We start from the raw sequence: 13,719 nt of genomic DNA on the forward strand, positions 1-13,719 counted from the left end.
GGTACATATGTAGTCATGGTGATAGAAAGGCAATACAAATTTGAGGGTATCATGTAGGTTTCCTGTGTCAAGAATATCTCAGTGGATAAAATTGTCTGTGGATAATTAACTACCAATGAATTATCTGTGACCTTAGTGATGGTGCCATCACCGATATCTGTTCTCAGCCGGGTAACTGTTGGAGCTAGGTGTAATGCCTGCTGTACAGTACGCCTGAATTTTGTGTTGGCTAAGTTTGTGTTGGCTGCATGTGGTGCAAAGGCAAGCGTACTGCTTTAATCCTCAGGGGACTGCGTGTACTTGAGCAAGTTCAAAGACAAAAGCCCACTGAAGCCCGTGTCACAAGAGACACGTGGGGACAAGAAGTCTTCGAAAAGAGGTGAAGGTGCTGAAGGTGCTGACGGCACAGAGACTGAAGAGGCGGAAGAAGGTGGAGGGAAATCAACACTCCTCCGGAACCTACATGGCAGCAATAGCCCCATTTCGGATGAAGGCGGGAACCTCGACATCTTCCGTGTGGAACGCCTCTGGAAAAATGAACGGTGCGTGATAGCGGGAAGGGTGTCCTCCTCGGTCGCAAGAGTGCTTGCACATCACATTAAATGTTTTCAGATGATTGCGGTGTCTAAAAGTGTCAAGTGGCTTTACCCCCCACTTTACCATCAGGATATGTATGTGCAGTGGGGAGAATGTGTGATGAAGAAGAAGACAATGCTGCCTTAGGAGTGTGAGCTGATTTTTTTTCTTGCAGTTTCAATGCCCATTCATCAGAGTTGAACCTAGTCATGGTACTGTTCTGACTCATTCATTGTTTAAATTCTGTTTAGAAAGTCCATTTACTGGTTTGTTGTTGTGTTCGAATGAGAATTTCTTCTCTAGTTGAAATGTTTTGTGTGTCCCTTAGTTTACAAATAGTGAAGTTTCAATTTTATTGGAGTTTGAATCCAATATCGTCAAATAGCAGTTAAGAAAATGCTTAGTTTAAATTGAATATCAATGAAGAAGTTAAATTTAGAATGCTTAGAAAAAAAGAAAGGCCTCTTGCCATTCTTAAGAGCCTCTGGTGATTTGCTCAGTGGTATGCTCGTTTGATTAATCACTGCAGTGAAAAGTGTGTGCAGATTTTCGTTCATGCTCATGGCCCCTGTGCACATATTTCTGTGGGCATTTTTTTTTTTTTGTGCCACTGTTTATAAACCATACGCAGAAATGTGGTGCAGGCTCAAAATCTGGGTCATGGTAAAGCAAGCACAAGGGCATGCTCCTAGAATTTATGTAACAGCCAGTTTCACACCTCATCTGCAGACTACTACCCAAGCATGGAAGCGTCCACTAAGTGGGCATGTTTAAATGGACGTCGTGGCTTGTTAAAAAAAATAGCAAACGTCACTGTTACCATCTCGGCTCATGTCTGTTACATAGAAGTTTTTACTGCCTTTCATTCGGACACAGCCTTCCATTTCTGCTTTTGAGTGTTGTAATGTATATTGCAAGTATTTATAGGACAAGCTTCAGCTAAGGTGACGTAACGGTAAAAATGGGTCAGGTGTCATCACACAGCCATCACCTCTGCTTATGGGGATTCAACCAGTCAGCACGGGCAGAGTGGACACTTCCAGTAACCACTTTATCGGTCGTTTCCCTTATTGGTCCTCCTTATTTTCCTTATTGGTTTTCCTTATTGGTCCTTCATTGGTCCCTCTTTTATTGGTACAAAAGTAAGTGCATACATTACTTTGTTGCCTCCTTAGTAAGCAGCAGAGGAACGTGCCATATTTTAGCACTTATTACTCGCCTCTCCATATAACTTCCATCCCTAATTTGGACCCTCAAAGTATGGAAAAAAATAATATTTCAGATTATTCACACTTTTTTGCAAAAAGTACAACCGCACACTTTTACAACTGTGGAAACAATGCTCAGTTCGCTGTCGGAACCACCTTATTTTGAAATGCTCACTATAGTAGGATACAACTTACAAAAACAGCAGCTGCTAACACTGGGCCGCGGTTCACAGCGTCTTGTATTACTCCGTTGGCCAATCGCAACTGTAAACTAAACCAAATTTTTAATGTTTGATTATATCAAACAATCGACGTATCAGAATTCTAGAGTTCATAATTTTTTTCTTGTGCTAAGCTTCTTGTTTACGTAACAAGAAACGTTTAAGCAACGGACTATACTTCTTTGTCGTGGAGGAATCCTGTGCACTGAGGCTGAACGTGGGCGGAGCTTCACTGCAGACTTAAGTTGTATCCGACTATAGCATGTTAAGTTTGTTTTCACAATGGCGGTGAGCTGAGCCTTTGACGGTGGAGGGTGATTGCTGTTTCTACTGTACGCACCAGGTTCCTACCATCCGCAGTGTGTGAGTAGCCTGTCACCGGGGGGAGAGGACTCATAGCTGAGGCAGCAGAATCCTTCTTTTTTAATTGCGAAGAGTTACACATACTCAACACGCACCACACGAAACCGCAAGTGTTGCGCCAGCCAGGTATGGCTCACACTGTTGCAATTGCGCTAGAAACTTGTTGCCCACAATGCATAACACACATAAACATGACTCACATGACATGCTTTTGTGCTGACGCAACATCCCTTGTACAGGCGGCCAATTAATGCTATATCAGGCCTCCTCCACCTCACCATCTACTGATATGTTTTGCAAGGTCTTCCATTCTCCGAATAAGCGATATTTCTGATGCTGGAAAAAGAACATATCTTCCCGCACCAGAGGTGATTTCGCAGTTATGGTATTTGTGTCTGCGACACTTTTGGGTCCAAACCTAGAACACTTTGCAACTTGGATAGGAGAGGAAGCAAAGCATTAGTTCCGTTGTTGATGAAAGAGTCGTGGCTATGAAGCATTCTAGTTTGTGTCTGTGGTCCTTGCTGTGAAGAGCTGTAGTATTTTTAATCGTTCATGGTCCCTACATAGCCTGCTACTCGCTTCACTGCTCCTTTTTTTCAGGTTAGAGAGGAAAGACTTGACATCGACAAGCTCCTTGAACCATAACTAGTACTGTGTAATCTTGTGTAAGGACCACAGATAACTGAGAAGAAAAAAAACATAGTTATACGTTATTTTTTTAATTCATATGGGCCGCACCTTCGAAATTTACACTCGATTTAAAAAGAAAGTGCCACCTTTACACGAGTTTATGCGGTATTCTATAATTTGTGCAGTGTGTGCAGCAACGATTTGAGCATGCGTTTGTGCATGATCCACATTCAGTCGTTGTGTGCTGACCCATGTGTATGTGTCAGTGGTGCCATTTGTGGAGGAGGAACGATTTTATTTCGGCTGCGTAATTTGAAGTACATTTTTGACAAAACTAAATGGGATAATAAATTCTGTAGACATCTTTGGACGTGCAAAAAATGAAAAGTTGGCATCCTCATATGTTCCTTACATCGCAAAAAAATTGCCAAGTTCACTTTTACTTCGCAAAAAGTTAAGCAGAACCCTGCTCCGAAAGAAGTTGGTTTGCATAATATGTTGACAAAGAATAGGAAAAACTTCATTGTAGGGGCGTTCATCATAGCAGATTTTGACTTTAGTTTGATTCAAATTTGTAGAATACTTGTACAATATTTGTACACCCCTAATGTTCACCCAGTGCTGCAGCTGTAAAATGAGAAAAACTGCTGGTGGCTGTGTGCCACATCTTGCTTTGTTCCTTTGTCTGACCTGTGCACTGCTTTTCTGCTTGCTTGCAGGGGAGAGAAGTTCATTTATGGGCACCATTATCTGAGGCCGCACGAGACCTTCCACGAGCCAACCCGCAAGTTCTACCACAATGAGGTATGCAAGCTTGACAGTTTTGAATGCAGGAACATACTGTAAATTGGCACACTGTTATTAGCAACTAAATAAAAAGTACACCACAGAGCATTTTCTTGAGAGCTAGTGTGCACATACTTTGTATGCACAGAACACTTTCATGTTGCCCACCGCGGCAACTCAGTGGCTTTGGTGCTCGGCTGCTGACCCGAAAGACGCGGGTTCGATCCGGGCCGTGGCGGTCTAATATTGATGGAGGCAAAATTCTAGAGGCCCGTGTACTGTGCTATGCCAGCGCACGTTAATGAACCCCAGGTGGTTGAAATTTCCGGAGCCCTTCACTACGGTGTGCCTCATAGCCTGAGCAGCTTTGGGATGTTAAACCCCTATAAACCAAACCAAGTTTCATGTTGCTAGGATACCCCCTATCTGACTACTGTAGCAGGTGACAGCAAAAAGAAGTCAGCTCAGTACTGATAAATAAATAGTACCCTAACAATTACTGTACATTGCTGATTATTAGTTGCTCTGTGCTTTTCCTGCTTCCATTTACCGCAACGAAACCAGAGATAAATCGACAATCTTTCGAGTTGGAAGCGTTCGCAGTGTGCCAAGGAACCCCTTTGTGTTTGAGTGCACGAATATTCACTCATTAGCAAAATAGAAAGAGGCAAGAAGGCGGCGGCTTAGTTTCTCAAATTTGCTTTGTGTCCTGTTGAAAGTAGCTGGCAAGGAGTTTTACGCGGTTCTTCACTGTGATCAAACCCCCCTCCTGGGCTTTAAACTTTTTACAAAGGGTGTACCTGATTGTGGAGTGGGCAACAACTGCATTGTGGTATAGGAGCGAGGTAAGAGGGGAAAAAAAAGGGTGTGGTGATCATGCAGTATCGGAGCCTCCACTGTGCGTCTAGATGGTGGGTACACTCTCAGGGCACTCAAAGATGCATGGAGGGCAAAAAAATGAAGGGAAGGCAATGCAGTGGTAGCTACAAAAGGACAGAGAGAAAGAAAAAGGTGACAAAAAAATTGACGTGCGATTATGCAACTGGTAGTGCAGAAAGTCAACACTTGCTTGTGTGCAATAATGATTGCGCACAGAAAGATGCATGCGGGTCCCTGCCCCACTTCCTTCAGTCACGCTCGGCTGTACAGTTGCCAAACGCCTACGAGCACAAACGTGTCTTTCCCAAGGATATTTGGGAATGTTAGCTCGAAGCGCAAGGCATGGGCTATGTGCACGGGATGGTCATGTGATCATGCCCTTCGTGGGCATCCCCCTCTTTCTAGTCATGCTCGGCTGCACGAATTCTTTCTGGCGACGATTAATGTACTTTGTCCAAGAACTTTTTCATCAGCAGCTGTGAAAGGAAAAAAAAAAAAAACACTTTTTCGTAGCGGGGTCAACTGAGGGTGTGGTTTTATGGTGCTGCTGACAACCACATCAACTTTTGGTCATGCATAGTGCAGTGAATTTTCTCTTTTTAGCATCATCTTGCTGCGAGGCCATTTGGCCTGTTCACCCAGTCTTTTTTTTTCAATGTCCCACCAAATGCATCTAATGTAGCCTACATATTCAGGAATGGCCGTCATTGTGAAAAAACTACTACTACTAGCCATAATTGTGTTGTCACATGCTAGTGCCACAAACCGAAGAGGCTAGCAGCGCAAGCAGCACCATGATGTGCATGTCTTGGGTGCAGGTTCTGCGTGTGCCCCTGTACGAGATCCTGCCCCTGGAGTGCGTGGCCGGTGTCTGCTGGGTGCTGGACCTGGCCACCTATTGTCGGGGCCGACCACGGGGTGCATCCGAAAAAGACGTCTACATCTGCGAGTGCCGTGTTGATAAAAGTGCCCGGCTCTTCTACAAGATCAACAAGCCCCGGTACGTAATACCGTATTTACTCGCATAATAGGCACACTTTTTTTCCAGAAAATCCGGCTCAAAGTTCGGGGTGCGCCTATTACGCGGGGTAAAATTTCCAGAAATTTTTCGACTCGCAAAATTGAACACACCGCGTAAACGCACTCGTGTACGGGCCGCACCCCGTTTTTGCGAAGAAAATGTTAAAAAAAAAAAAAGGGTCCGTGTAAGGGCCGCACCGAAACTTTCGGAATGCACGCGCCGAGGCCTCCGCAATCGGCTCCGGCTGCACGCAACAGGCGCTTGATCGCGGAGGCCACACACGCGCACAGGAGCTTTCAGACGCCGCCCACGGAGGGCACCCAAGGCCAAGCTCATCATCACCATCGTTTTCCTCCGCCGCGAGCTTTCGCTATCTATATCGCCATCAGCATCTCCAGCTCTTTTTTTTTTGTTGTTGTTGTTACTGTCAAGCGCCGGGATTTGCGGTAGCGCGATAGTTATCGTGGTTTATGGCTTTGCCGCGGAGCGTTGATGTTTTAGCTCGACGGGCAAGCACCACACGGCTGGGAGTTTGCTCTCGAACACGGCAAGCGTGCGGCAGGTCGGAAAATACGACGTGGCCGAGAAGTGCAGCAGTTGCGACTGCGGCGTCCCTAAATTTTCGTACGCGACTCCAAGCGTCGAGGTTTTCGCGGGCCTAAGTCGGGAACGTTTCCGGCTGGAGATGAAGCTTTCCAAACCGACGTTTAAAGTGAGCACCCCTGAAAACTGTGTGCGGCTGTTCTACGCGATGTCGTTGTACATGCTGTGGGTCCGCAGCAGCTGCGACGGCAGCAGCACTAGTAGGGACTAGTAGTCAGTTCAGCAAAAACTTTGTTAAAATAAAGATTGGGAAGCGGGGGGTGGTGAGGCGTCGGCTTGCAATCGTGTAAATACAGTATTGATCACAGTGCCAAGTTCGGGGTGCGCCTATTATGCGCAGAAATAAAAAAATCTGATTTTTCGCGCCCTAACTAGGGGTGCGCCTATTATGCGAGTGCGCCTATTACGCGAGTAAATACGGTAACCCAGCTAAGTTATCCCCAGAATGCACTTGAGCAGACTGAGGCTCCCCACTCAACTCTTGGTCACGTTGTTGTCTGCCTTCACAGGCATAGCTTGTGTGAACCGTTTAGTGCACTTTTGTTCTACATACTGTTGAATTAAATGCAATTAAGGTTGACCTCCTCGGATAGAACTCTGGCACGGACGTTTGGCCTGCATAGTATGCTCAGTGCAACAGACCGTCATCAGTTCATTGCACCGCACTCTATATGAGGAGCGCCATGAAGGGGCCAGTGTGGCCACAAGACATCGCCATCTGGACAGGCAGAGTTTATAGACCCTATTCATGCAACTTCGGTTCTGTGGTGCACCTATGCAGGCAAGCATGATGCACACCAGTGGGATAATCTGGTTGCCCGGAAAATCCGATACTGACTCCTGCCCTAAGGCTTGTGGGAGGAGGCAAACTTTGCCAGTGCCCTGCAGTTCATGTCTTCTGGGAAACAGGGTAATGCGTGGGAGAAAACTTCTCCTACGCACACCTACTAGGCACAACACTGCCCCCTCCACCCTTCCTCTGTGCAGCACCTTTTGGGCCGCGAGCAGCCCTCAGTTTAAACTTTCAGTTTCAGCCTTGGCAACAGTACAGCAACTTGCAGGATAGGGAACCTAGAGAATGCATCGTTTTAAGTTCCAGGGGACAAGAAAAAAGCATACGACATGAACAAAAGCCACAGAGCCAACCTGTGCTGCTCGCGCAGCGTCTGTCGCGGCCACGGAGATAGAAGGCTTTTAGGAGGCGCAACTCCAGGCCCCCGCGGCCGGCGCGGGCGGCCAGAAAACGTCACGTGGAGGAGAGGAAGGGAGGTCGGTTTCCGTGGCGCGCAGTAGATGGCGCTCACGCGCGGTGCCCGCTGTGCCCGCTTGGGCAGCGCGAGGTACCGCGCTGCGCGGTGCATGGCGCGGTTTCGGGACGATTCTATCTCCGTGGGGACGGCGGAGCGTGCAAAAAAAAAAAGCAGTGTGGGAATATATTGGCGGGGTGTTACAGGGAACCCCTCCGTTTGTGGTCTGGGGCCGCTGATGGGGTATCAAGAATGTTACCATTCCAGCCGGCTTGCACGGAGAACGGCGGCTAAGTAGTTGTAGACGCCGTGCTTGTAGCTGTGGCTAAACTAGCCAGCTCACGGACGGGCTCACATTTTTTTTTTAACATTGCACCGCTCCCTTTTCATCCCCTGCGGTCAGAGGGACGCCGAAGTGGGCTTCCAAACGCTGTACTTTCCCTGTAAGGCGGGTCGAATCCCACGATGAACGAGCCCAGCTGGCTCCTTATCTCCCCTGCCTCTTTAGCTGCAAGGGCATCACAACGCTGTCACTGCTAATTGGGCACTGCACGTATCGATACGGCTTCGTGTCACCGAGCGGCCTCTTTCATCTTGTTGTGGAGCGGTCCATTGTAGCTAGTCATGCTTGAGCTCTTCTATTTGGGTATTCGGGTCAAAATGGGCCGCAGGAAACATCAACGGTTAGACTTCGAATGTCGATTGCCTCCCGTACTACGAAGCCACGTTTTACCGCACGATAACTCAGGGCAGCATGACATTATTGTGAAGAAAATGTTGGCCGCGCAAATACTCTCCCGCGGAAGCACTGAAATGCGCGCGACGGCGCGAGCGCGCGTCGTCCTCGGGAACCTGACGAGGGCGGCATCCGGCGGCGGTCGAAGGAAGCAGACAGCGCCTGTGACTCTCTGCGGTCGCGGGAGAGAGGCGACTTTCGCCTCCTAAATGCTTCTATCTCCGTGGTCGCGGCATAGCTTCCTTTTAGCTTAGTCATTTGGAGTCTTGTCTCAGCAGCAATGAACATCATCAGCAGCGCAACAAATTCACACCACCGATAACCGTGGGTGGTATCGGCATGAGTGAAGCACGTCAGAAGCTGCCATACACGGTGGCAGTCATGTGCTGATGGAGTGTAGAGTTCAGCCATCGCTTTTCCACGCTTGTTGAATGTAGGCTGTCGATAAGCCAGCAGGGGTAAACTACTATACAAGGTGAAACTTGCAACGAACCACAAGGGAACAGTGCCAGACCTGCAATGTAACAGCCGCGTTTGTATAGTATGGACCTCTGTGGGATCTAGAGCGGGACTGGCTCATGGAAGTGCAGTGCTAGAAAGCATGTAACAGAGGGTTCTGCTGTATACCAATCTACTGGCACACATACAGAATATCAAAAACAGAAAAGTTAATCGGACAACCAAAAGCACGTGTTACGTCAAATCAAGGAAGGAGAATTCATCATGTGGCGGGACTGAGTTCTGGCTCCCGTGCTTTTGGTTGTCTGATTGCCTTTGTTGTTGTTGTTTTTTGTATGTTTGTCTATGGATTGGTATACAGTCGAGCCGACTTATAACGAACCTGATGGTCATGACTGTTGTGTCCGAGGTTCGTACTAAGTGGATTTCCCATGTTACAGCCAAAAATACCAAGTCAGACAGTGTAAATCTGTTGTATGCATGTGTTTATTCAAACTAGACCCTATCACAGCACTTTACAGTTAGCGCTTTAGAACTAGACTCCATCACAAGTCGCAAATTTATGCCTGCTGGCACGCTCAGCAAACAAAATGTCACGCATCATCCAGCCCTTTGGGTCGTGTGCATGAGAATGTAGCCTCCTAAGCACTGCGCCTTGCTGGTCTTCCTGAGGACACACACGGGCTGCTGGTAGCTCCCTTCCATGCTCGGACATTGAAGGACGGTAACTCAAAGCTTACTGCACTTTGCACCAGCTCCTTTCAAGGCATGCATTTGGACAGTCGCATCTGGCAAAAAGCTTTGTCAGCATTCCAATCAGCCCACAATATTTATTTTATTTTTTAGTTTGGGGGTAACATTCTTTTCTTAGAAATTGGGGGAGATGGTGTGACGGAGGCTTGGAGGTGCTTGTCGCTCTCCGCTTCCGAGAGAAACGGGGGCTTTCTACTCCAGAGCAGAGTTGAAGCGCCTCCTCGTTCGCTGTAACCGAGTGCGTTGAGCGGCCACACTTGTTCGTTGTATCTGACATGCATCACCATTGCTCTAATACATATTTTAGCAGTAGATCCGCCTTCATTTGTATTAAGCTAGCGTTCGTTATAACTGCGGCCGTTATAAGTGGACTGTAGTGTATATTGTCTGTTCCCTCTGAATTAAAAATAAGTTTAGTTTCGAATCAGTGCGTGCAGCATGTTCTCTTCACGCACTTTTTTCAAAGTGGTGCTTGAATGTCGTGTAATCTCCTTCTCGTATAATTGCAGAACTGATACCATATCTACTCATATAATGGATGCAGTCACATAATGGGTGGATTTGCTATTTTGACTGCCAAAATTTAGTCGTTTCTTTCCCTTTCGCACATTAATGTACATCTTTTTTCGTACCGAAACTGCACTGCAAGAAGGCATCTCAGCATTTGACGAGATGCACATGCGCTAACTTCAGTGCATGTGAAGCACATCGAAATGGCCAGAAGGAATACAGCTAGTGCAACATGCTGAAGGCATTTTATGACACTCAGCTGGCGATTTGTCGGAGGCCGTGCTGCTATGCAGTGGTGCCTCAGCACTGCTCAGCCATCTCTGTGTATAGTTTGCACCAGAAAGGACAAAAACGTCACTACACTCGCCTGCTGTACGAGAGCAAAAATAGGATGCACCTATGCTAGTGGCATGGAACAACAAAAAGCTATTACTCGTCATTAGGAAGAAAGGAGCAAAATGGTGGTTTGAGCTAGTTGGTAGGAAGAAAGGATGTGCTGAAATTACTGGCCTGGTTGCATGACTTTTAAAATGTCATTTTGCTCCCATTATAGGCAACTTGCAATGGAGTTTTGCAGTGTCATAACACAGAGGCGCAAGAATTTTTCAGGCGCACCCGTAGTGCTTTACCACGCAAGCTGCCTTTGCTTATATAGCTGCGAGCTGCAGCGCTCTGGTGAAGCCACACATGGCTTGCATCAGCTAACTGGGCTGTTTCAAGAGCCTAGGCAAGCAACACTCAACCATGCGTGTGCGTCTCCAATTGAAAGTAGTCCCGCGTTTGTGGTGACCCAAGCAGTTGACGGCAGCAGTTTCCAGGCATGCATTGGAACAGTTGTAGCATTGCCTGAGCACTGGAGATTGCCTGTATGACTGAAGTGTGTGTCATGTGAGATCATGTGCAATTACTCGACTCGAGGGCTGCCCAATATGCAAAGCCTGGTAGTAGCAGTGGGACACTTTGACATTGTTCCCTTTTTTTTGTTCTTAATTTGCAGGTTTCCTGTTTGTATGAAAAGCTACGCCTTTGATGCTTTTGACGTAAAGCTTACCCCGAAGAGGACGTACTCGGTCAGTGTTCTGAAAACTTTTTGTTTGTTTTTACAGCGTCTTGACCCTTCCACTGTTTTTTACTGCACGCCGCATTTGACTTCACTGCAGTGTGTCCTTATTTTCGTTTTCCTTCTTTCTTTTGTGGTGCCGCTTAGCCTCGGAGTAATCCCATTGTGTACCAGAAACGCAGCCGGGCAAAGACAACGCATGGCTTTCCTGATGAACGGAGCGCTGATGTAAGTCTAAAACTCCTTGATGCCTAGTAAATATAGTCAAGCTGCATAGAGTTTCCTAAAAAAAAAAAGGGGGGGCCTTTTTCATCAACGATCCCATTCTGTTCTCCTTGGGATCTTGCTAGCCTCTTGAAGTTTTGTAGAGCACTCAGATGTGTCACTGGCTGAAGCCTCAAACACAGTGGCTTCAGAGTTGCAATTCTGCTGCTGACCCACCAAAAGCACTCTGGCTGACTCAGTGTCAACTTTTCGCTGCTTGCAGCGGGAGGTGAAGAAGGAGCGCCTGGCCAAGGTTGTACGTCGCCTGGTGGCATCTGCAGCAGCAGAGGAAGCTGCTGACATGCCTCCGTCGTCCGGGCGGTAGCCACCGCTTTCCCGGCATCCATGCTCCAACACACATGCTCATCACAGTGACGCCTACACTGAAGCTGCTCCATGGAGAAGTGCAGGATGGAGGGCTCCCCCGTCACTGCCCTGCAAGCGCACAGGTCTCCTCGGGTGCAAGCAGACCAGAAGAAAAGCAGTAGGCTGCCACACCAGTGGTGCTGCTTGCAAGGTGTTCTCTTCTGTTGCACCCTGGGAGGCAGGACCTCTGGAGGTGTGCTGCGGGAAGCGTGCATCTCTTGTACAGCCATTGTTGTTCGGTCGCCTTCTTCACAAATGCCGCGGCGGCGTTTATATGCATCGCATGGCCCATCATGCATTTCATCTGGGAGCCACGGTTCACCATCGCCTCTCCCTTCTTTCTTCGAAATGTTGACCGTTGAAGCAGCATATTTCAATTGTCATGTTTCCCACAATGTTTTGCGCCTACCCCTTTTGATTTCTGCACCACCGCACACTTTCTGCACTTGGCCACGTTTGCAGTGTGCATGCCATACCTGCCCCTGTGTTGCGTTTCTGTCTTGCTTTTCGTCTCGAAAAGAGAACAGTACAAAACTGACGTAAATTGAAGTGTATGCAACAGCTTCTCCGCAGCTTTGCTGCTTGTGCGACTAGCTGTGTGATATCAGGAACTGGTGTTTTAGTCAGCTCGTGTGGCACAAATGTATTTCCTGGTTTTTGCGAGGCAGAACTTATCTGCAGCCGGGTGGGGCAGCAATGCCAAATGACTTGTCTGCTGCATCTGAGAAGCACATGCGGTGCTGTAGCCACGTGGTGTCTCCGATCAGTTCAGGTGATGGCATAGCCTTCTTCGCCACAGTGAGTCTCTTTCTTTCGGGTTGTGGGTCATTTGTTTAGCACGGGCTGTCTGTGTAGATCGACTACATTATCGCCGAGAATGAAAGCCAAAGCATGGATGCTGCATCATGCAAAGCATTGAGGTCTCCATGCCGAGGCTTCTGTTATTTATTTATATGTGACATGTTGCTTTTGTTACTCTATTTTGTTTTAGCATGTTGTGGCTGCACTTTACACATTGCCCTTTTTTGTGGTCCCAGCTCATCTGCACTCCCATGTCCCCGTCTACACCTTTTGTACTGTATGCATTTCCTAAACTGCCAATTTCTTTTTACCTTACTATAATGTGTTGTCGGGAAGGGGGGATGAGGCTTTGCAGAAGCAAGAATTCATATTGTTCACTACAGGCCCCCTTAATAGACTTATCATGTTGCAACCGTTGTGAAAAAAAAAAAGAAAGCACCCATTACAATTTTTTTAAAGGCCTTTTTAATTGTGTTGCACCATACCTTGGATTTTAGCTTCTGAGAAAGTATATGCCATTTCGAGTCATTGTATATAAATACTCAGTGGTTTTAAAGAGGAGGAAGAGATAGCTTTGTGAAGCATTTTTTTTTTCTTCTTTCGTTAGCTGATACTTCAATGCAGCTTCACTGCACAGGTCATCACATTTGTGGGGATACACCATTTCATTTTCAAACGGTTGCAAATCATTATCTGTACATAACAGAACCCTTGCTCTGTTCACATTTACATGATCAGCATGTTTTTTTTTTTTTTTTTTTCCTGGTGTTAAGCCGTGTCTTCATGTATTAAACGTTATTTTTGACAAAAATGATATCTGCATATGAGCGTTATGTTCATTCTTGAAGCTTGCATTGGTACCAGCACAGCACATTTTTGCTATTGTACACAGATTTGGTAAAGGCAACAACTAAGGTACAAGGTAGTTCACTGAAGACATGCAACACCATTTCCAAGCATCAGTCATGAAAGTGTGAGAGCGGTTAACAAGCCCTTGGAATATAGCACATGTTGGAGATGGAGGGAGAAATCGTATGGGGAATCCAACATTCAAATTTACCGTTGCAACTTTCATATATAATTGATTAAATTGCCCAGCAATTTTTTCTGGTTGTCACAAGGGGTCCCGATGTGTGCAAGTAATGTGTGAGGCGTCTTTTAAATTGGAACTGCAGCAAAACATTATTTCACTGAATAGCATAAAGAAATGCATGGTCTCTAATGGAACTAAGA

The 13,719-nt window shown here is 46.8% G+C and overlaps 1 protein-coding gene across 2 annotated transcripts in view; it reads left to right on the forward strand.

Annotated features, from left to right (window-relative positions):
• ash1 (histone-lysine N-methyltransferase ash1) overlaps positions 1–13,300 on the forward strand; it is a 67,457-nt gene extending 54,157 nt beyond the window's left edge. For both annotated transcript variants that reach the window (XM_089543151.1, XM_089543152.1), the window contains 6 exons: positions 287–542; positions 3,721–3,805; positions 5,485–5,666; positions 10,993–11,065; positions 11,203–11,283; positions 11,543–13,300. In XM_089543151.1, coding sequence (XP_089399277.1) covers positions 287–542; positions 3,721–3,805; positions 5,485–5,666; positions 10,993–11,065; positions 11,203–11,283; positions 11,543–11,644 — 779 coding nt within the window. In that variant the 3' untranslated portion in view covers positions 11,645–13,300. The remainder of the gene's footprint in view (positions 1–286; positions 543–3,720; positions 3,806–5,484; positions 5,667–10,992; positions 11,066–11,202; positions 11,284–11,542) is intronic.
• The last annotated feature ends 419 nt before the right edge of the window (positions 13,301–13,719 follow it).

Source organism: Amblyomma mixtum, chromosome 5, assembly GCF_055824585.1.
Source record: "Amblyomma mixtum isolate Tamu chromosome 5, ASM5582458v1, whole genome shotgun sequence".
Taxonomy (NCBI): domain Eukaryota; kingdom Metazoa; phylum Arthropoda; class Arachnida; order Ixodida; family Ixodidae; genus Amblyomma; species Amblyomma mixtum.